A 25,296-nucleotide genomic window follows, 5' to 3' on the forward strand; every position below is an offset into this window, starting at 1 on the left:
AGAAGAAAATCTTCAACATATTTTCAAATCTAAGTAAATAAAGTTGTTTAAGAATTTGAAGTTGAAGGAAGAGGAACAATGAGAAGGAAATGTAATATAGAAAATATATAAAACTAATAAAAGTAGCTACTCCTTTTGAGTCCTCATCTAAATGGCTGAAACCAGACCTAGGATATATAAATGCGGAGATTTGCCTTCCTCCCACATCACCTATATGACACATCAAAAATAAATACAATATTATACAGGTAATTATTTATATAGAGTTATTAAAACATCTACTTTTACACATAAAGTGATCCAAGTTACTTGTGTATTAGTGCAACATTTTTAAGCAATACTGAATGGTATGGGTTTTTTTGTTATTATTTTCTAGTAAAACATAAAAGAAAATAATCAAAATGCACAAACCAGATTACACAGTATGTTTGATGTAGCAATTTCTAACATTCATTTAATATAGCCAAGCTGCAATGACTAATACTGCCCATGTCCGCTAGTACAAAGACCTAAAAAAGGTTCCAGACTAGATTACGTTCATGCAGGTCTCATTTTAACGGAAATTGGAGAGATGAAAAAAAGATTATAGAAGCACACCTTATAAAAACAGACCTCACAAGTCAAACTTAATAGTGAAACCATTCTCTTTCATGTAGACAACCATGAAAACAAATATCCTGTAAGCTCTAGATATATATTGTATCTTTCTACCAGATCTCTTTGCCTCCTTGAGACAGATTCCCATTCATCTCATGACTATATAATTTGATCATAGTTGAGTAAGGCACAGCAGGGGAAAGGGTCTGTCTGATAAAGTATCAGGCTCCAGGAAGATAGATAAACAATTTCATGATTTCTAGTTGTAACAGGAATGGTACAGTGGTGGATATTAAGATATTAGTCTCATCAGAATACAAATACCAAGCTTCTGCAGTTTTTTCCCTTACTAAATATGTTTTGTTTCCATTAAGTGAAAACGACAGTCTGATTATGATAAACTAAGGCAGAACGCCAGAATAAAATGCAAGGTACACGTGAAAAGTAGAATTAAATCTTTTTTGATTTGTCAATGTGAAAGTTAGTACATAACTTTTTTTTTTTTGCTTAGTTTAAGACAAGTGAAAAAAATAGAGCAAGGAAGTTTCTTTCTCATGGGGTATTTTTACTGCAAAGAAACATTATTTAAAAGTAGGTGAAACAGTTGCCTATCAAGTTGTTTCATATTTAAACCTCTTCCTTCACAAGGGACACACTGGCAGGCAACTCCTCCTCTACTGCAAGTCACTAGAGTAATGCCTGTTTGCAACGCTACCTCATTGTTCTACATGTATTAAATGAAGGCTTGGTTTGTATATATTAACACAAATATATAGCAGCCATTACTAATACAACTCCTGTTAGGTGGCAAATGTTATACTATCTTTGTAATTACTTCCTGTCTTGGATAGCTGAAAAACATGGTGATATCCAGTCATGCTGATACCTGCTTTTACTTATAAAAATTCAAAGAACAAAAATATATTTTACAACAAATTTTTAGTTACAAACCCTGGCTGTTTAAGAATATATATTCTGGAGTAAGCAATTTTTAAAGCTATCATAATATCTAATTTAGTATCGCTTACCTGTGATTCTTTTACATTTTCAACAGTGAAGTTGAACCAAACTCGAAAGCGTGGGTTACACGTATCTGGTCTAATGAACAGGTCATACTCGAACTCTGTGATGTGGTCCACCCGTCCAAGGTTACCTACCAAGAACATATGAAAAAGAATGCATTTTAATGAATAGCTGATAAACTCACCAGGAACTACACTGAGACAACTTTTAAAAACTTCTACCTCTGTTGGTTAAAATATGTAAGTATAATAAGCCTTACAACAGCACAGAATTATTTTTAAAAGACTTAACCATAGTCACAAAATAAAATACATACCAGTAAGCTACATGCATATAAACACACCAAAAAGAAGACAACATGGATTTTTATTATTCAATCAAATTGACTTTTTGTCTTCTCTTATCTGAGTATTCCAGTTAAGTGTCCTAACATCTTTTTAATTGTTTCCTTTTTTTTTTTTTTTTTCACTTTTTTGATAATGTCTCTGCAGCTCTTTTAGCCCCCACCTGTATGGATTTCTTTCCTTCCATTTGCTGCTCATGTTCAAGCACCTCTAAGATTAAAGAGTCCCCAGATTTCCACCTGGCCCCTCTGGCTGGTGCTCTGAGCGTCCCTCTCTCCCCACAGATGGGCCAGCCTTCATCTCCTTTGTGATTCAAAAGCTATCTTAATACTTTTCCTTTACCATTTGCAGCCACTATCACCTCCTTCCAAAGACACAAATAAGGCTGTAAGATTTCGTCTCAGCTTTTTCCTGGTGAATTTCATGGAATAATATTTTTGAATATAGTCAGAGCTACATCGTCCCCTATGGCATTATTCAGCAAGCAACCACACTGGCTATAGAAATGAAGTTCAGCACTGGGAAAACTTGCTAAGTGCTTTTAAATTGCTAAATTGGCATTCTTCCTTTGAAGTGTGCCAAGATTTTTAAAGACACGGTTTAGACTGTCCATTTCATTTATACACTACAAAAATAAGACTTCACATTTTCCTGATCCAATCCAAAACCCATCTCATCAGGTCTTGTAAGACAAGGCCATGCTTTAGCTCACATGCTAAATTATACTTATTAAAAAAAATAGCACTGTAAGATGACCTGGCTTTCTGGTTTCAGATGTATTTTTGGGTTTAGATATATATTTTTGGGTTGGATATATACTTTTGGGTTCAAATAGTTATTTATAATGCTATTTGAGCTAAACAATTCCCCCCTCAGCAAGTCCCATTTCACTCAATACGATTGTTCATTGGTAACGTGTTACTTAGTATAAACACAAGTAGCAAAATTTGGCTGATCTGCTGTTCTGGGGTGGAAAAAGAAGCAGGAAAAAACATTTGCAACTCTGTTCATCAATATATTTGCAGGATTTCTTCCTTATCGTAAATTGTTTCTGGCTTTACTAATTGAACATTTTTAATCTTCCCTATTTTTAATGTTATCCTCTACTTTCCTACCCACATTCTTCTTTTCAGAAGAAAATTCTCTTCACTGATTCCCTCTGCAGAAAACCGCTTCATGCTAACAATCTGTTCCTAAACACTTGCCTGAAGGATACATTTGGCATATGAAATATTTGAAAAAAACACCAGCAATATTGTACAGCTAGAATACCTTTGCCAAATATAAATAATGTCATCTGCTGTATCAGGTGTCCGTGCCCAGGTGCTGGCAGCGGGGGCTGGAGGGCTGAGCTGTCTGAGGAGAGGCGGGCCGCCCCCGTCCCCGTCACAGCCGGTTCCAGCCGGCTCCGCAATGGCCCCACCACAGGGCACAGCTGAGCCCCTCAGCTGAGGTGATGGCGCCTCCTTGAAAGTGCATATAAGGAAGGGCAAAAACACCACACAGGCAGAGCAGTGAGGGAGTCTGAGGAGAACCAGGGTTTGAGGAGGAGGGAAGGGGGTGCTCTAGGCACCAGGGCAGAGACTCCCCTGTGTCCTGTGGGGAGAGGCTGGAGGAGGTGGATGTTTCCTGAAGGACCAGTGGCCTGTGGAGGACCCACGCTGGAGCAGGCTCTCCTGACAGGAACTGTGGCCCGTGGGAAGGCCCAGGCTGGAGCAGGGGAACAGTGTGTGGAGGGAGGAGCAGCAGAGGGGAACTGCTGAGAGGAACCCCCACCCCCCTGCACTGCTCATTGCAGGGGGAGTGAAGTTGATCCTGGGAAACAGGGAAGGGTGGGGGGAAGGTGTTGTTTTAATTTCTCTTTGTTTCTTGCTATCCAAACCTATTTCAACTGGCAATAAATTAGTTTTCCCCAAGTCGAGTCTGTTTTGCCTGTGATGGCAATTGGTGAGCAATCTCCCTGTCTTTATCACAACCCATAAGCTTTTTCATCTTATTTTCTCCCCCCGTCCTGTTGAGGAGGGCGAGTGAGAGAGCGGTTGGGTGGGTGTCTAGCAGCCGGCCAAGGTCAACCCACCACATCTGCCTGACTTTAGGTTAAGTCCCTTACTCATCTAAGTGCACTTTCTGCCACAGGGGTCAAATCTATCACTGCTATTCACAACAACAGAACTTGAATCTTAACGTAAACTATAATTTCCTACAGATTATTATCCAAAGTAAATAAGAGTGGTAAAATCAAGCTATTGCATTATGATACCTTTAATTAAAGGACTTCGTTTTACTGTATTTTTCATTAAATGTCATGAACATATGACATTGTTGGGAAAATAATATTCCTCACATATTTCAGAATTTAGGTGGTCCAAGCTGTTCAACCGCATAGGTTGGATTCCAGTTGCCTCACAGGTCACAGTTTAAGCTCTCTCTGGACAAAGCTTAATGTGTGGACATCCAGAGTCACTTCAATCTGAGTTGTGCATGTGATGCTGGTGGATCCTCTAAAATTAAGGCAGCAGGCTGGATCAACAGAGACTGTGGACTAGGTCCAGCTTGTAAACTACTAGGTATACATGCCTCCCAATGATCCCAGCAATTCCAGATATGGATTAAGTTATCTGCAGCACAGACCAGAGGTGCAAATTTTGATAGAATTACTTACAAAGAAGGACATGGAAGCAATTAAATGTATATTTTAAGTTCAAAGATCATTAAAAAGTTGTACTGCAAGCCACAGGAAACTAAAAGATTATTAAGTGAATAAATAGAAACAGAGCAAAATGAGACCTTGATTTCTGACCTATCACACATTTCAGCTTCTTTTTCAACATCAAACTGATCTGAACTGTATGGGGGACAGATGGCCCACTCAGAACTACTTACAGAGTCCATAGGATCCCTAAACTAGCACTGGAGAATTGTATCGATGTCAATGAAATCACTGATGGTGAAGAGCTGGCATGCTGGAACCACGCCAAGCCAGTCTACTCTGGAAAACCTATATACTGATCTCAAATCCAGCAGAACCGTTAATTTAATCATTGTGTGCATGATTCCCTGGGACTCCCAACACTGTTTTCTCTTTATCTGTAATATTTGATTTGAATACTCACCTCCCTCTTAATGCAGTATTTTTGCTTTTGTGAATTGTATCTCACTTTATTACTTTTTGCCTACAGAACTGCCTCTTACTAGGCTCTGTAGTACACATCAGCTGCCATAGTCACCTGCAGCCATTTGCAGTTTAGCATCATTTGTACATTTCATTAGAGCACTATTTCTTCTCTGTCTTCCAGATGCTAAATAGGCTAGACCGAACACTAATGCCTTTGGTAACAAATTCAACAAGTTCCTCATGCTCAATAGACTATTGTTTGTAATATCACAGCCTTTGCTCACAACCTGCCAGTCTAATTTCAACCCACATAGCAATGTCATTAAACAAGATGGCAGTTTTGGTACAACGAAGCCTAGAACTGTAAGAACAAAACATTTCCTCGCTTTAAGAGATGCTTTGTAGAAAACTGATAATGCTACTGAAAAACATTTTTGGCGTCCAAGAAAGGATATAAACTTCCCAACGTTAGTCTCATAAACCAAGTTAACAATTTTGCATACTGCCTTCACACTGCTGTAATCATGGGAAATGTATTTATTCTAATGAGTGAGAATTATATTCCAATACCACAGGTAACACAGTGAAATGCATTCGAAACTATGAAACAGGAATTAAAACATTGGTTACGCTATTCCATTTAGCCATTATACCATTTTAATATTTTAACATTGAAAATAAACATTTTTTTCTTAAGTGCAAATAACTTCTAAACTGCTTTTATTTTTTAATAGCTCTATAAGGTTCCTTAAAATTTCTCTTTTCTTTTTTTGTTCAATGTATAGCAAGAGAGAAAACTGTTTAATGAATGGTTAGACAGTAAGTTCCTCCTATGTCACAGGAATCTCTGTGCAATTACGCAATACTTACACTCTGCTTTGCAGTACCTGAGGTGGACAGTTTCTGTGCTGAAATGATGATAAATTTAAGAGAAAGCTAGATAGCACCAATTTTGCGTAATGTACTTACCAATAATTTTCAGTCTCGATACAACTACTGTAAGACCCTTCCCATGCAGAGTTTTTATTCAGTGTACTTTGCTATCTGGTAATTTGTGATATCAGTAAGAGAGTCTGTTCATAACCATATTGGTTAAGTACGTTCTTTTAAAATCAAAGAAAACAGTCTCACACTACTAAAACATCAGCTTTGCTTTACTTTACTTTGGGTTCGTGCCCACATGAAATCATCACTGCTCCATTCAATAAATACAGAAGTTGTGTCTATGAGACTATACAACATTTTTTAAAGCGTCATGACTCCATAATTTGTGATTAGCATTATATTTGGGGGTTAACATTATAAAACATAAGGTATTAATAATATTTAAGGTACATGTAAAATTAATGAACTGATTGAGTAATGTGATCTGCAAGGGAAAAAAGCCCAACAACACTATGAGCAGTAAAATCTGAACGTATTGGCATTCTAAGACATTTCTTGTTTAATTTTTGGTTTTTTACAGTTTGGGTGCACGTCTGGTTGTCAGATGGCTTTCTGACTATATCTTAAAAGTAAAATAAACAATTTATTAGAGTAGCCAGCACTTTACAAAACATTATGGATTTTTTCTCCTATGCACTCTGAAATTAGTTGTGGGGTTTTTTTTCTATTGTTATTGTACTTTACAGAAATACTGGCACAGATCTTTTTAAACTGATGGGAAGATGTGAACAAATCAAATTCCCAAATGTCTATAAACTGACTTTCACTTAGCCTTGGGGTTTGTTTTTAAGACATGCTCAATTTTCAGTCACAGTTCCGTTCAATACTCTTAGCATACTGAGAAAAGGAGAGACATACTTTTCTTTATTCATTCAAGCTGAAATTCTTAATTATATTTGCTTAAATTGCTTTAGAGAGTAATGTTTAGTGCAATATTCTCAAAATGTGAATACTGAAAGGGGTCAATAGCATGTTTCAAGTTTCTTTAAGTCAGAAAAAAGCCCAATGTACTATTTTATTAATCATGCAACATACACTTAGTCCTCATAAAATATTAATGTATATTGCTTCCTACATCAATAAAAAGTGTACTTTACACTAAGAAGGAAAACCTGCTTAAGAAAATGCTAGCTAAACTTACTAAGCATTCTAACAATTATCATAAAAATGCTAGAAAATAAAATATAGATATGTTAAGCAATCCTAAAATCTTCTTAAACCACACATTGTGTCTTCCTACAGAGAATTTTAAGATGAAAAATAGACCTTGAGGGTCTTAGACAAGCCTGAGGCAATATAAAGAAAAAGGTCAAACACTCTGCTAAAAAGGACCGTTATCTTCAGAACAACAACTTATCAGCCAGCTTGCAGCCCTGCTTATTTACAGTTATTGGTCCCAGAGGAAGTGCACTTCAGCGCAGGGCACGATTACTTTGTAATGAGTTTGCCAGAAACGGTAAAGGAAACTAATTTGTAACAATGTGCTGTTCCCTGCACATGAACTTTCTCAGGCACTTTTTTCGCCCAGCAATGAATAACTAACTTCAGCCTCCCTAATAAGCAGTGAAAACAGAAGTGCACTAAAAACGACTGAGTCGCAAGCATGAATGTGCTGAAATATCAGTGATTATCCCTCTCAGCTGTCCATTACAGTACTCATGATGACCACCAATTCCCCTGTGGTGGATATATAGAATGCAGGTTTCAGGGGGTGGATTTGCACATGAAAATTAACACCATTTGGAAGAAAATAGCCTGCACCTGTCACAGATTAGCAACAAAAGGTCAAATGCCTCCTTTTACACCTAGAGCACTTGCATATTGTATGCCTTGCTTATAGGAGCCTAATTCTAGTTTCTTAATTCAGAAAAGTGAGCACCATGGTGAACTGAGAAGAAAAAAGAATTAAATCTCGGCTAAAAGCTATCAATAAATCTATTGATCAAGATACATATGAATGGAAGTAGCTGAGGCAATCTCTGTCTCTAAAAGAGGTAGTTTTTCAAAAGAGAATTACACAAAGTGCTCTTCTGTTTTTGTCAATATGCTGCCAGGTTTTGAAATACTATTTTTCATCCACACAATAAAAATCTTGACAAGTAAGCAATAGAAAATCACTAATACGCTTGCAGCTGCATTTCAATCTATACAAATTCTTTAAACAAAAACAACCAAGGAACAGATTGGAATATACATCATTTTCACCAGTTGAACCTGGGATCAAGTCCAAGATAGCCAAACAGTATTAATCTATATTTTCATGCAACTCTATATTTCACAAAACAGGGTGAAATGTAGAATATGGAACACCCTCAATGGAACGCATCCTTAAAGATCACAAAACACATTGAGAGGATAACACAAAGAAATTTTATTGATACATTCTAAATGGAACAGGAGCTACAGGGATCGAGATCTGTAAAAACTCCTCTTGAGTGAAAGATTGGATATCTTCTGAAAGGAGTGCATCTAAGAATATCAGTTGTAAATTCCCACTGGCTTTACGGTCTTTGTCTGTGAAAACAATGTATGAAAAATAGTTTGGTGAGAAGTCTTAAACAACTTCTAAATAGCATTTGATTTTTAAATAGGAAAAAAATCTGATTAAATAGTGATGATCTCCGAAAACCTGTGACTCTCTGCATCGTCTCCTGGACTCCTGTCCAAAGTACATGTCAAATCAAGATTCCTGAAACTGCAAAGCACATAATTTGAATAAAAAGACAATACCATAAAAACACATATACAACACCTTGTAAATTAAAGTATACTTTAAATTATTAAAATTGCACATATTAAGCTCTGCAATACAAATTAATATCTACACCACTACAGTTAAATCAACGTTTTCAAAAACAAACTCCATACTCTTCAACAATATAGTATTCTTTTAAGAACCTGATGTTTCACTTAAAAACAATAGCAATTCTCATGACCCAGCCTCCAGTCAAAATCCAAATCACCTTTGAAAAATGTTCAAGACTATCAAACAGGCAAAGCATTTCAAAAGTACATGGCTTGAGAACCTGGACACTTCAGACATGTATTTGTAGTCTTTTTTCTATCCTCCCTCCTCAATTAAGGAATCTTTTAAGAACCTGATGTTTCACTTAAAAACAATAGCAATTCTCATGACCCAGCCTCCAGTCAAAATCCAAATCACCTTTGAAAAATGTTCAAGACTATCAAACAGGCAAAGCATTTCAAAAGTACATGGCTTGAGAACCTGGACACTTCAGACATGTATTTGTAGTCTTTTTTCTATCCTCCCTCCTCAATTAAGGAAGCTAAAATTGCGGTGTTTCCATTCTGGTTTAAGTTTTTATCAATAGTGACATCCAAAGGACAGTAAATCAGTAGCTTTTGTGAAAAAAGATTGTACGGGAACGATGACTATCTTAGCTCTCAGCAGCAACTGGTAAAAGGCCAGCTCCCACCACTGGAAAGGGTAAACTGAGATGTACATATTAATGCATAACTTATAGAGGCTGAGCGATTCTGATTGAGCTTTCATTGTAATTAGACAATGCGATAAAATCTAATTGTGACTGACAGCACATGAAAATTCTAGCTTTTACACTTTTCTTGTTTATCTATGAATATAGCATTAAAACAAATTGTATTGATCTTTTGGGTATATAAAAGTTATGGGTCTCCATTTGTTTGTTTGTTTCACTACCAAATGATTCAGCAACAATATAGAGAAGAGCAGTGAATCCAAAACTTGTAAATGTTCTTATCCTTTCCAACTATCCTATTTCTTTTGGTGTAACAATATTGATTTTAATGGGGTTGTTCCTAATTCATAACAATGAGAGCACAATCTGACTTTCCACACCTTTTCAGGATCACAGTCTGAGTTCCACTCTTTCCAATAATTTTCCTCACAAGTGATGTGAGTAAGGTGCACTAGACCCATTTCCTAAGGGCATTCTGCCCATAGTATCTGGGATCACAGTTACTCTTTCTCAGTGGTCCCAAACAAGTGTAATGAATAAATCTATAATTCCTCTGTATTGAGTTAAATTGCAGAAATATTCATGAACAGTGTGGCCTAGACTAAAACACCCACAGGAGTTTTATAAATTAAAACTTTTATCTGAATTAGAGTAGGATGCAGAATTTATCACCCAGAGGAGCTAATCTGAATCACTAGATTAACAGAAGATTGTGGGACTAGCCTCTGAATGAAGTGAAAAAGGTACAAGGCCATTTTTAAGCAAGCCAAAGAATTGTCTTCCACACAGAAAATTAAGGGAAACCTTTAAGAAATAAGGACTGATTGAAAAAGGAAAGAGGCATAAACCAGCTTAAATTTATTAGTTGAATATAAAAGACAAGAAAGTTGGGGGGGACGACGCTGTGATTTATTTTCTTTTACTAGAAACGGTTACAAAAAGATTCTCATATTTTAGTAGAAAATACTTTTCTTGGTCACTGGTATTCGAGTGATGTCTGGGCGAAGGGGGAAGGGGGGGATTAAAATTTATTGAGCAGTATTTTTGAGGCTCCTCCTGCAATGAGGTATGAGGTAGGCGAGGGGGAAGGGGGAATACAGGGATTAAAATTTATTGAGCAGTATTTTTGAGGCTCCTCCTGCAATGAGGTCACTATTATAGATTTCACAATATAAATAATTTTAAAGCTCTAGCATGTGTTAATCCCAAAGGCCACCTACTTACATCACTTGCAAATTTCCTTTAAAGATAATCCAGAAGAGTAAACAATACCATTTGGAAAGACAACACATGTAACTAGGAGAACTGGAATATTTTCTGTCTTTTTGTATTCATTAAGAGGAGCAGTCTTAATGGTGATCCCAGTTTAGAGCACAATGAAAAACAGCAACAAGTTATCCTAAAGATTTAGTGATCATCATTGCTCCAAAACCACCATGAGCAAAATAGCACAATATAAAAGCAACAGATATCCCAATATACCGTAAATATCATTGTGTAAACAGCAGGCTTACATATGTATAAAGAAGTTATATAATAAAATCTTGCTGAAGGAATTCAATAGTTTTGATCAAATGAGATTCATATTTAATCACTTGCAGCCAAAGAGCCTTATTTCAAAATTGCCCTTATCAATAAATACTGACGCTTTCAGTTAAAGGACCTAAAAACCTGGAGCTGTAAAGAATAAAATGTCAATGTTCACTGTTTAGGAAATTGTAAAGGATGGATAAAATGGAGTCAGTCCCTTGACTCCTTCTCCTGCATCTGTGAGATTCTTATGAATCACAAAAATATCAGTAGAGCCCAAGACTGCAGAACAAATTCTCCAAATTAAGTCACAAAATCATGTAGATACAGAAACTGGCAGCAGTAAAGTAGCAATACATCAACTTAGTAGGGAGTGTCAAGCATGCTTAAAAATGAGAGGACCATGCCCTAAGATGGCCATTGCACACCCACTACACCAAAACCACCAAATCCCCAGAAACACAGTAGACTACTGATTTCTCTGCTCCCTCTTTATCAATTCCCCAAAGGCCTCCAATGACAGATGGGCAGTTATTTATCCATGGCAGTGAACCTTTGTTAAAGGAAAATCAGAATACAAAGAGGTTTCGCATTAGTGTCACGAAACTCAGCTTTCTTCAACAAAGTATATGCTATCAAAATGGGTATCTCACAACTGGGTATGTATCACATCTTTCAAAGCAAACTTCTTAAAGGAAAAGCATTTGGGCAGATTTCTGTTTGGAAGTCACTTAGCATATAATGGGTGTTATCCTAAATAAATGATTAATAAGTTAATAAATAAATTATAACAACGTCTGCAACCTTAACCACGGAAGCAACCACCAAGGCAGATCAGGGAATATGAACTACCGTACCACAGTGGCATGTACCATTATTGGTGTGTAGCGGGGAGAAACGTATCTCTAAATACCTATGTTGTTAGGGCCTGATGCTCAACGTACAGCATTGAAATCTATTGCTACCTATAGCCTCTAATGTAAAACATTCTCATATTTACCTGCTGCCTAGACATCACAGGTGTGCAAACAACACACTATAAATGGTTAAAAATGTTAAAAGCTGCATATTCTTTATTCTTAAGTACATTACAGTAGCCCTACTCATGTAATGCTTCCTACTCAACATAGTAATCATTTTGCAAAGACCCTAAGAATTCTTGTAATGCAAAAGACAAAACAGTTCTTTCATCCTACAAGTGAGGATATTCCACTTGATTTATTACTGTACGGTAATGCTGTCATTCTGCATTTGGCCTAGTTTGGTGCCTGATACACAGAATCACCATTTTTCCAGGGGAATCCTTCCATAGTATAACTACAAACTGCCACTTGAAGAAAATTAATTGATGGAAACCTCAATCAGTCTGCAGACCTATAGTCAAATTATATTCTCAAGGACCTCCCCAAAGTCACCAGAGCTGTAAATAAATTTGCTTTTTTTAATTAAAAAGAAAAAGAAGACTATTAATGGAAAGGCTCCGGGTATTGTCTTATAAAAGAATCTTGCTTTTTGAGATGGATCCTGAATAAGAACCTTCTTTAACTAATAAATTACTGATTTTATAGCTAAAACTTTCCTTCTGTATCTTATACAAAAATTCCCTTGAACAATGGTACTGTAAGGACGGACTTTCAGTACAAATACTGGATCTGAATAATATCTGTCTTATATACAGCTTTTGCAGAAGAAACAGTCTCATTTTAGTTTATTGTGAAACTGAATTTGGTTCTCTATGCCATTATCAATCCAGTCACAAAAAAGGTTGAGGGCTAGAAATGCTATTCGCATTCAATACATTAATCCCATTATTTCATTGGCTAGAAGTGAAATCTTATAAAATAATCTCCATGATAAAATTTACAGATAGACTTTCATGCAGCCTAGGAACATTTTTAGCCATTTCATCAGATTAGACTGATACACAACTTCACTGTTCACCTACTCCTCTGTTGTAGTTCCTAGTCTGACGTGCTTTTGTAGGACAAGGTGATTTCCGTACTTTTCTCTTTATTATACAGCATTTTGATCCTTCTGTAGGTAATGGAACTTGTTCCTGTATTTTCACGTATATAATTTTCTGACTCCTATGCCTTGCTATTTTCCTTTCCTCTAGTCACCAGCCTGTTCTGGAAGCCCTCCTTGACTTCCAGTCTTACCAATAATTATAAAATGCCAACACTGTTTATATCCTAGCTTTACTCCAATGTACTATATATAATTATGTAGTACCAACAAACTATATTACGTTGGTTTGTTTTTATAATACTGATAGAATTTATAGCAGGCCTTCTTAACTGTACCCACATGGATGTAACAGAAAACTGCTTACCCTCATTTATCTTTGATTAGTTAAAGCTTAAATTAGACCTTAAAAAACTATCTAGTTTATGTTATTTTTTCAATCAGAAGTGATAATTTAAATATTGACATTTTAAATGGCACCAACATGTTTTTGTCTTCTGCTATGGTTAGAATATTTTATTATATCTGAATGTTTGTTTTAATTTTGTTGTTTTTTTTTTGTTTTTTTTTTTTCATTTCCAAATCCAGAAGCGTTTCCTTTTATTTCAAAGTATTTCTATGTTTGTAGTAAATTAAACATTAATCTTTCTCTGCAAATGTCAAGTGATATTTAAATGTTTTTCTGGCAGATAAATGATTATTAATATTAATGCAATAAAATCACAGCTCTTTGTCCTTTCTTTGATATTTAAGAAAAAATTAAGAATGTCAAAACAGTTCTGCAAAAAGAGAATTCATTGGTCTACCATCCACTCTTCATTAGCCTGAGAGGTAAAAAATTACTGATCTTGTGAGACAATGTGTTTATAGAATCAGAAAGGGTTGAAAATGAATTACTCTATCAGTGGTAGAGTGTGTATCACTTCAATGTGAAAATGCCTTGTTAAAGTTCATTTTAATTTAAAGCCCCCTTTTTGTCATTCAAAAAGCTTTAGCACAATGAAAGAGTCTTTGTCACTTTCATAATTAGCCCCTCTTGCACTAAATGAGAATAAAATCTGATCAGAAGTCTGTACAGGCAAGGTCATAAATCAAACAGAAAAGCTCCACAAACAGTCCTGTGAGATGTCCAAAGGCACACACAGCTTGGAATTAAAGGACTGTAGTCAGGATCCACTCCCAGAAACACAGCACAAAAAAGCCCCAGTAATATCTGTTTGACAGGCTAAATTTATCTCCATATTCTGTAGCCCTATAAACACATTTTGCTGTTTAGATACAAAAGCAATTTCAGCACCAAGGACAATTCAGGAAAGCAAACAGCTGTTAAAGTACTACTATTACCGTTTGCCAACCAAAGTCAAATTAATTTAACTTAATGCTCTCACTTCAAACTGTGGCAGAAAAAAAAAAAAAAAAAAAAAAAAAAAAAAAAGGGAAAAAAGCCATATACGATAATTGTCATAAAGCAGGAACAAAAATTGTATTAACAGATAAAACTCCTTAGGAAAGAAAGTTTAATTTTATATACATAAGTGAATAAGCAGCCAAGCTCAAATGTAAACTGGATTTTATTCAACTTATTTTCATTTTCAGATGAAAGTAAAAATATATTTTGAAAGATGTAATAAAATTCTCAACCTTGGACAGTTATGGCGAGAGTGACAGCACATCACTCTCTCTACTCAGGGATCATCAGAATACCAACAGGAATCCAAGCCATCAACATATTATTTTACTCCCCATGTTAACACAAAGTGAGGATTTCATCAGCAAATAATGCCTAAAACATGGGGAGAGTGGAGGGCAAGGAGAGGGCAAGGTAGGAAGTCGAGGGGAAGACTGTTATAAAGAGGCAGTCAGCAATGAAAATATGTATTCTAGAACAGATGTACTTTTTACAATTCCATGATTTATGTTAACATTAAATGCTAATTTTAAATATTAATCAGCTGAGAGTTATTTGTAAAATCGCTACATCCATACAAACAAGAATTTCATGAAAACACACATTTATATCCATAAAGTATACACATATGTGTGGCCATTTGGATGTATTTCTACCTTCAAATACATTGCTATGTACATTAAAAATGTGCAACTTTACTTTATGAGCTTTTGTTTTCTATATTTTCTCTGCAGAACCAAGCTGTTAAAGTCATGTCTCTAGCCATGTAAACACCAAATTACTTTCAAAGTAATGGCTTGGTTGGAGGGCATGGGTGGTTACATGTCTGTCATATGTTCCCAAAATTTCAGGTTACATTAATTATGCAACAATAGTAAGTAATTCTATTCCACATATTTAGAAGACATATGAAAATTGGTCTGCTAAGCAACAGACTGAAGAGCATTAGTGTGACAAAAAGAGAGTAATGCATTTTCTCCATCCTCATACAGTCTCACACTTTAGTTCACTAACAGTAAACTGCTCGATTTGGTTAAAAGGTAGCGAGGACACAAGCGAGTGTCCTCTTGGATACAGCCACCTGTGCTTGAGTCACAAAAGAAATGTAATTTGCCTTGTCTATCAGACATACAGGTATCTAAAAAGTGCAAATTGCAAACTACTGTACAAGCAAACCAAGTCTGGGAACTGTGACGAGGGCATGCATGTCATTAAAGAAAGAAAATGGATTTAAGATGGATGGGATGAGAATCTGAGTCAGAAATACTATTGAAATTGAACTGCCTAGATCTTTTTCTTATAAGTGAGCACTCCAAAAAGCCAATAAAGCTTTTAAACAAAAAGCAGGGGGGTTTACTACATAATAAACTAGATTAATTGGCTTTTAAATAAAGAAAACTCAAAATGACTAAGTAAGAAGGAATAAAAATCAAAACATATCTCCCCTGCCCACTGTACCCTTGCAATCAGATCCTGTTTCCACAATCGCCTTAAGTTTCTTATTCAGTGAACTTGCTAGAATTGCAACAAATTCTAGATAGCCTCCACTGCATCCCCAGGAAAACACTGTCACCTCTATGGCCAACCCTGTATCTGTTCCCTGTATTTCTCAACAGCTTCTCAGTCTCCAGGCGCTCCAGCCTCCCTGCTTGCTGCACCCTCACCCTCACTCTCCTGCCCATGCCACTTTATGCTCTGAAAGCACCTCACTTCTGAGCAGGTTCAGCAGCTGTCAGTGGAGGGCAAAATCTCCCCTCCCTCTAGATGGTTCCACTTTGCTCTGTCATTCCCCTTTTGACAGGGCACAAATGAAACAAACAACATCTCTTTCAATGGGTTTAAACAGAAAACTTCAACTTCATCAAATCAACATTGTAAAAGACACCTCCAAGCTTCTTCTCTGATTCTGCATAATATCTTCCGATTCTCACATACTATGTATCCACATGGGGACAATTCAAGTGCTACAGTCAATCAAATAACTCATAATACCAGGTAGATCCTTCTCAGCATGCCCTTAGTATTCAGCCTCTTCACACCTCCTCATGAAAGGGAGAAAGGATACCAAAGGAGAGCCTTTGTAACCAAGGATTTCAGATCTTCCCTTTTTCCCCATGCCAACAAAATCTCATAGCTTCTCTTTTGCTTTTGCTGTTACTTTTCACCTTTATCTTCAACACACAAAACACAGAGGAAACTATGACTTTAAAAGTCCTATGAAATATGACTATTTTTTATTTCTTCCTAACCAATGTTGCCGCTACAGTGGAAAAAACCCCAGCACCTCTGCCAACTGAGTCTTAACACAATCAATGCCTTTCTGACTGTCAAAACTGGGAATTACTACAACTGAAACATCCTGAAGAAATAGCTCTTTATATTGCAGCTATATTAGCAGGTAATTAATGGGAGCCAGAGAACCCAGAGGGGGGTGGAAGGGTATAAGACATGGAGACAGGAGGAGGACTACATCCATGAAATAGGGGCAAGTAAGCTCCTTCTACCTAGGCTAATAGGAAACCCAGAGCTTCTGGAAGAGGAAGCATGGCCTCACAATTCATAGGCATGTTCTCAGCTTCTCTTTCTGAGTCTTTCCATCATACCGCAGGTCTGATCTCCATCCATCTGCTAAGAAGGACAGGTAGCACTTGGGCTTACAAATATCAGTTTGTTCCTAATGAGGAGGCACATAATCTTAACCCTTCAGCAGGTCTTCAGCTGAGATGCCTTGATCTGTGTAATGTTTATTCTGCATTAAGAAAGAAATAGTTAAGACAAGAGCAGACCAATTATTCTCGTATTACTCATGTCTATATACAGGCTGAAGTTCAGGTTATAGTCAGAGGCACATCTGAGTCAATAAGCTATTTGCAAAACCTTCGATGGTGAGCTAAGTGGGAGGTTTGGGCTATATAAAGGCATGGTCTGCAGAGATGGTCCTATATTAATAGACGAAGTCAATCACATCACATACTGACTTCTTCTGCTCTTCTAGTAATTCTTTGCTATCCAAAAGTTTCTAGCCCATTAAGATGCCCAGTTAAGCTTGATTTAGGATTCCAATTAAGGAGACTAAAAATAAATTTTCTTTATTTGACTGTATCTCCAAATTTATTCTCGCTGGTTCTGTGTTTGGTAGGACCATATTTTTCCAAAAAGGAAGAAAAAAAATTTAAAGAAGAAAGATATAGATTTTCAAAACAGACAAAATCTTCTTACAAGTTATTTTGCAAAACCAGAAAACAAATCAGTGTTTTTAAAGCAATTAGTACTTAAATCACCATACCGTGATTGTTGAGCTGTATTAGTGTTTCTCGTGGACATGAAGTTGCCTTGGTCAATTATGTAGTTCAAATGTTGCTTTTGAGTCTTCAAAAGCAGTGACATACACACACATTTAGCAGTACTATTTCTATTCAAAATTAGTCTTACTGGATTTCTAAAGAGAGGTGCCACTTTACCTCTATTTATGTAAGAACCTGAAGAGGTATCAAACCTTTTCAATTAAGAATAACAACAAAACCCTCTACTTTTGTTATATACTGTATTGTACTTCTAATAATACACCCTGTCAGTGAATCCATAGCAAGGTCATTGTATATGAAAATCTAATCTTAAAAATAATTCTTTGTTCTCATATAAGAAGCTGCTGGGGTATTAAGTCCTTTAGCACATAAAGCATATTAACTATGAGATAAAAGGGTTAATTAAAATTACTTCTTTAAATACATCCAAGGCTAACTTCGAGTTTGAATCTATACACATGCACTTTACAACACATTCATTATGACATAGAAAAATCTTTTTCTCTATTGAATGCATTAGAAAGATTTATTACATTATATTATACTGTGCAAGCAGTTGCATAACAAAACAATTATCACCTTAAGAAGTAAGCAATTATTCATGGTTCCTAATTTTAATAATATTCTAGCTCTTTAACTTTTATAACATGTACTTCTTTTATTTATTTACTTAGAAATAAAAATGTCGATATTTCATGTATTAGTAGAACAATTTTTAAATGTTACTATCAATAGTGAAAAACTTTTAAATAAAAGACATATTAACATATGTTAGCTTTAACCAAATAGACACGCTTTTTCATCATTCAAAAGCCGGTCTTCAAAACCAGGAACTTATAAAGTCTTTGTCTTCATTTTCATGGTTTTACCATACTGACGTGAAAACATTACCTCTGTGACTGAAAGGTGACTTTTGTCATACTGCTGATGTGCAAGGAAGTCAGCAACAGAAGGACCTTTTGCTTTTGAACATCCCAGACTCACAAGAAAAATGGCAGTCCCACTGTCCACTCTAAGGATGGAAATAGTTTATAATTTAGGAATTACAATTAAAATCAAAAAGACTTCTAATTCTGAACAGGTGGGCAGCTTCCTATAGTTCACTAGGATGGCAGGAGTGTTGTAAACATCAATTTGTAAACAAAAATATTTATTTTACATGTAAGAATATAATAGGGGGTATCAGGAAACCTGAAAGATTATCAGGCATATTTTGATTTTTTAAAAAAACTGATTTTTTGTAATTAGCAAATTGATTTTGTTAAGCACATACAAAACTTCACTTGCAAAAACCAATTCTATACACGCTGAGGGATTTGGCCCCTGCAGAAGCAGGGATTACACAGTCACATGGACATTAGTATCTTTCTTTTTTCCCTTTTCTCTCTTATTATTTTTGCATTGGCTTGCCGTATCTTACTGCTGGTAAGGCCTAGAACCCAACCTGAATCAGAACCCACACAAACAGACCTTAGCCTGAACACACTCCATTAAAATTGTGTGGTTCAAGGTAGCACCACCTGTGTATCATACTACAGGACAATTACACTGGCTAGTACTCTCATAAGGAACTGAGTCTCCACATTCCTCTGCAAAGCGTTTGACACAATGATACCCAAACCATATTAGGACATTTTTCTGCTATCATCTGGCAAACAATAATAAAAAAGGAGTAATGATTGGCTAATGACTTTTTTTGGCTCTATTACTGCAAGACAAGATTATTTTATAGGACTAAAACATGTTAATTAAGAATATTAATAATAAATAAGTTTCTTTTATTTGGTTATATTTTCTTGGTCTTGAAATCTTTCTGCAAGATTTGAAATAATTCACAAACTATATCTTTCAAATGTAGCATCCAGAGTAAAATCACACTGGATTGCATTAATCAACCTATACTTAATTTTCTCCACATTTTCTAATTCATACACTTTGGAATTTTATTTTGCTAAAATACGCTAGCCTGTATTTGCTATCCCTATGAAGCCACATAGGTAATAAAGACTAAATCACAATTATCAAATAATAGCAATACAACTTTCTGATTTCAGTATTCTTTCTTTCTCATATAAATCAACAATTTAACATATGTCTTCCAGTTATTATCAGTTAACAAAGCTTGTTACAGTACTCTCAAAGCACACAATATTGCTTATCTCCTCATCTAGGTTAAATCAGCCAAAACTGAATCAGTTGCAAAAGATAATGCTTGTTCTCCCTACTCTTTCTTTACTCAGCTGGTTCATTCTTCATTAGTCTGAGTCAATGGAGGTAAGCTAACACAATTTTTCCAACAGTATTTACGTTTTCCTGTACTGCTGAAATAATATCAGTTATTGTTATGTTACATCTGAAATAATATCTATTATTCCTAACATCTGTTGAAGCATGGCAGACTCTAAAATAGCATCCCTACAAAGGAAAGTCCGTCTTATCCACCGTGATTCAGGATGACACATACTTTGTTCAACTTTAAAGAGTAATCAAAGGTGTGGGCTTAAATCCAATTAGTGTACTTCAAAGAAGACAATGTCAAAATGCTTCAAATGGTGATTCTACTGTATAACACTGAAGCTCTTAACTTCTGTGAGCCTCAGATTTCTGAACTATAAAATGAAAACAAAAGCACCTTGTAAAGCACATGGCGATCTCCTGCAGTAAGAGATTATAAGCATAAACTATTATTAACTAGGTTAATATTCTAAAGAAAAAATAAAATTAGAGGTCTTGGAAGTCGTGTATTCATATCCTAAAAAGTATCTAGATGTCATAATGATTGTTACACTACAGACATATTGGACAGACACTTTTAATTGAACTTGATTGTAATCACTCAGAATGTTCTTATTTTCATGCCATCTAATCGGTTATCTTTCTTCTAGCATTCACTCTTACTGACCTCTGGCCCACTGAATAACAACATTTTCCCAATTGCCACATGACTATTAATTCATAGAGTTTCACAAGCTTATGATCTGACCCAAAGCCAACAGAAATTGTAGTTTTGCAGAAATTTTTCCACTGATTTCTGCCCTGGACCAGGCACTGAAGATTTGGCATCTGTCAACATAGATCTCCTGTGCTTGAGAAAAGATTTTAAGTGCACAGTTGAAGTTGAAGTTTTTGGTAAGAAACATTTCCTGTCCAAAAGAACATGCAGACTGATTAAGGACAAATAATCACCAAACATCAGGACAACAGTTCCAGATCCCAGTTCCTTTAAATAAAAAATTGAAAAAATTAAAAAAAAAAAAAAAGAAAGAATTTTGGAAAGGCAGATTTAAGAAAATCTTTCAAGGAAGAATAGCAGGGATATTTGCAGAGGAAATCACATGAAAATGGGAAACCATGACTGAAATAAGAGGGACAAAAATGTTTACTGATGAAAATGCAAATGCAAATATGAGGGAAGGAAATAAATGGATCACTAAATCCAAAAGGATAAAGAAGAGCACACAGATGGGAATAATGAAAAAGAAAACAGATGCTAATGGAAGGCCGATAACATAGAGTCCTAGAGATGAGGATAACAAGGTTTAATTTGATACAGCATTCAATGTACAGGCTCAAGAAGTGGGGCTCAACATTCTCTCAACATACAAAAGAAGATACTTCAGCAATAACATTTACAAAAATCAGAGAGGAAAGAAAAATAACAGGCAGGATAACATTGTGATAATCAAGTAAGAGGATGACAAGTCTTTGGGATAAGTTAGAATGGATCAATCCTGAGGCTACTGAAACAGAAGAACCACAGGAAATACATGCAGTAATAACCAGAAGTCAAGTTTCAACTTGCTATCAAGTTTTATTTTTCAAAAGAAAGCATAAATTAATTGTAACATTGCTGTTCTATTCTTGGTCTTAACTTTACTGTTTAATAAGGAGTACATCTACAACGCATTTCAGAGGAGTAAGTGCATCATCATACATCACCTTACCCAGCTCAGACACAAATTAGCTAGCTCTGGTATTCTGACAGCAATGTATCCATAACAGCACAAAACTCAGAGTGAACTAACCATCTCAGTCTTATCCAGTCTCAAGACATTTTGGGCTGTGCTAACATCATTATGCAATCTAATTTGACTGTGTCTACACAAGTGGCAGTCAGCTCAGTGCAGGTATATGTGCATTTATATGATCATTAGAGCACTGAAGATATTTCATCATACAACTTAACAGTAATATGAGAGATTATGTAAAGCATTATATAAATAAAACTTAATAGAAGTAAATAAAAACTGCAAATAAGAAGAAAGACAAAAAAAGAACACAAATGTCAAATAATTATTAGTCAACCATTTCAAAAATCACTGTGAACACAATTTCTTAAGCTGACCACTAAAATGCTGAAAGGAAAAAAAAATCTTGATGTGTTATCCCTTAGCTCTATATATTTTTATATTGCATTCATGAAAAAGGCTTAAAAGTTTTTCACATCAGAAATTTGACATTCATTTACAATCTCAGAAAAGGTTTCTAAAAATGAATTATTCATAATGTAGTACAGTAGCAACAATAAACATTCAAAACCGATTTTTTTAAAAACAGAATAAATCATACTTCTCATGAACAAAAAGTTATCTTACAGTTTCAGATGAGAGAAAGAGAGATGTGATTCTACCAAAAATTGTTAGAATATAATAATAACCCTTAATATATTATGGTAATTTACCTTCACATTATGTTATTGTAGTAGATCCTGGAATTCCAGTAGCTGTCTAAAGAACACACATCGATAATACATGGTTTGCTCCCAGTTTGTTTTCAGAAATACAAACACTAAATCAAAATTAGCACACTAAAGGCTGAACCTAGAAGGCAATTAAGTTACTAAACAGAATCCATAAATGCACAATGAAGCTCTGCATGTATCCAAAATAATGTATGTTTCCCATCTAATAACTTGTATCCAAATTCCTGTTAGGCTAAGCAAAATATTCTAAAACATTTTCTCCTAAAATCAGATAGTACCAATCCGAGAATAAAAATACTTTTAGTTTATGCAGAAACACCTCTTCTGAAGTATGTTTTTCAACCAGTATTCTTTCAAAAGTACAGACCGTTATGTTTTCAAGTGTTTTGTCTCTTCTTGCATTACAGTGGCAGCTCAAACAAGCAAAGATCTTAATTTGGCTTGTTAACTTTGGAACAGCAAGCAGTTGAGAATTTTAAAACAATTTAGAGAGCAAGAAGAACAGAATCTATCTGAAGTGTATTCTAATTTCGGGGGCGGGGGAGGAAGTGGTAATATTCTAAGTGATTTCTGATCTCTGGAGATTGTCTAGTCCACCCGCTCTGCTCAGAGCAGGGTCAGCAAGAGGAGGTTGCTCCGTACTGCATCTACCCAGGTTTTGAACACCTCCATGGATGGAGACTCCACAGCCTCTCTGGGCAGCCTCTTCCAGTGTTTTCAACTCATTTAAAAAAAAAAAAAGCAGCGATCATACAAAGGTATTCATTTAACTGGAGCTAAGAAGCATGTAAAAGAAATATTGTTCTCCCAGTTAGTGCTGCCTAAGCCATGTACGGAGCAAATCAGCAGCACCACATGTTGCATGTCACACAGTAACAGAGAAACAGCAGCACCACACTGCTGTGCAACACAGCCAACGTCCCCTCGAGTGCAGAACCTGATGCAAACGTTTCAAACGCATTTTCACTGCTTCAGTCCCTTTCCTTCTGTTCCCTTATTCTTTATAACACCACTACTTGATCAAATCTAGTAGACATAATACAAGATATGAAATTTCCTAAATTTCATTCATCATTTGGTTCATATGAAACTGATGCAAAGCACTTTTAATATTTCTCAGCCATTTTGCACTCATTTCACACAGCTGAAATTTACTACAAAAGGTGCTAGACAGTCAAGAACCATGTCTTTCGTGCTGCTGTCTTCTGCAAAACAGGGATAATATTACAGATTATTGAACTAACTGAACAAAATACCACTATTTAGTCTAGCAGAATATTTCAACCTTCTCCCAGATGAAAATAAAGCCTTTCCAATACCTCTTAGCTCCAAAATATTTACTGTTCTGATGCCACTTTGTCTTTTATTCTGAGTACAGCCATTCCTTCTGATAATCTAGATAGCACCATCTGCATAAGCAGAGTGAAGAACACTTTTCAATTTCTTCTAGTTCTGAATGGCTCTGATTTAAAAAGACAGAGGTTAAGGATATAAACAGGAAAGTGAAGGCAGAGAACTACTCTGGGGAAACAGCAAGGAGAAGCATCCCTAACAAAATTAACAATGCCAAAATTTTTCCACTGGCACTGCTCTTCACTGTATTTTCCCTGGGTTTGAGAATCCAGCAAGATTAAATCCTGGGAGGGTGGTTGGCAGCTCTTTTTAAGGCTCAAAATCAGATAAAAATCTAAGGTAAGGTTAAGGTCTGCACTGCACCCATCAGAAGAGATTGACCTGGACCTAGCAATCACTGAAAACTAACACAATTCTCTATTTTAAGAAGCAATTATTCAAAGCAATTATTTCCTTAGTCAGTAACTGAAGAATAGGTCACCTGTTAGTCTATAGAGTAACACTAGATTTATTCAAATCCAAGGGTTTTTTATGAGAAGAATTTTGCATCTCCTCATCAGTGACTTCCAATGCTGTTATAAAAATTTTTAGGTAAAGCACAAATTCAGCTGGGTTTTTTCTTCATACTTTCAACTGTCACAGGCCTCTATTGTGCCAGTATATATACATACCTCTATACATTCATGAGTGATTAACTGATGTCACATTCATGTTCATATTAACATGTGCAGTTTGAAATAAACACAGCTGCATTTATGTCAACGATTTTATATTCAAATATATCTGATTATGCTGAAATAAACACAGCTGCATTTATTTCAGTGATTGTACATTCAGATAAGGATATTTGTTCAGTGTAATGTAATGTTCCTTCACACTGGCAGGGACATTGCTATTCTTTCTTATACTTCCCTCTATCATTTTTCCAGATGGAAAATTTTGAACAGAGCCAGAAAAATGGAAACTGGAAAATTTAATTCACAACCTGGTATATACGAAAATCCTTCTGCTTATTCTCAAAAATGACTTGAACATCTTTGTATAAAGTATCTTTGTTGTTGATTTTTTTTTAATTCCTTCCCTGTCAAAGAGCAAGCTTAGAAAAACCCCACCAAAACCTGAAAGTCTGATGGAATTGTAAGTACCAGGAATGTATAGTGCGAAATCTTAAGAACGGATCTGCATCGGGTGTGTTTCTGGACAACTGTTGTTAATGTTAGCACAGCATCTTCAACCATTACCTTCCTAAGAAAATCAGTTTGAATGGAAACAATAACTGTAAGATTTTCCTTCCTATTATCTGATCAAATTATAGTTTTGCATGATGTCAATTTTGGCTTGTAACTATAACCTGTAATCTATTTTTAGAAAATAGTAAAAGATTATCATATGTACTAAAAGTTATTAACCACTTAACCAGATGTATCTATCAGGTGAGATCAAGGTCTAGTCCAGTAACTGCCAGAAATGGATCCCTAGAGAAGAGCATGGGAACAAAGCAATCATTTGAAGATACCTCCCCAGAACAATTCCCCAATTTACAATGTTCAG

The 25,296-nt window shown here is 35.7% G+C and overlaps 1 protein-coding gene across 1 annotated transcript in view; it reads right to left on the minus strand.

Moving 5' to 3' along the window:
• Positions 1-25,296, minus strand: part of AGBL4 (ATP/GTP binding protein like 4) — a 974,636-nt gene that overhangs the window by 939,698 nt on the left and 9,642 nt on the right. The window contains exon 4 of the mRNA XM_009287480.2: positions 1,626-1,750. Coding sequence (XP_009285755.2) covers positions 1,626-1,750 — 125 coding nt within the window. The remainder of the gene's footprint in view (positions 1-1,625; positions 1,751-25,296) is intronic.

The sequence above is a fragment of the Aptenodytes forsteri genome, unplaced genomic scaffold, assembly GCF_000699145.1.
Source record: "Aptenodytes forsteri isolate BGI_AS27 unplaced genomic scaffold, ASM69914v1 Scaffold119, whole genome shotgun sequence".
NCBI classification, from domain to species: domain Eukaryota; kingdom Metazoa; phylum Chordata; class Aves; order Sphenisciformes; family Spheniscidae; genus Aptenodytes; species Aptenodytes forsteri.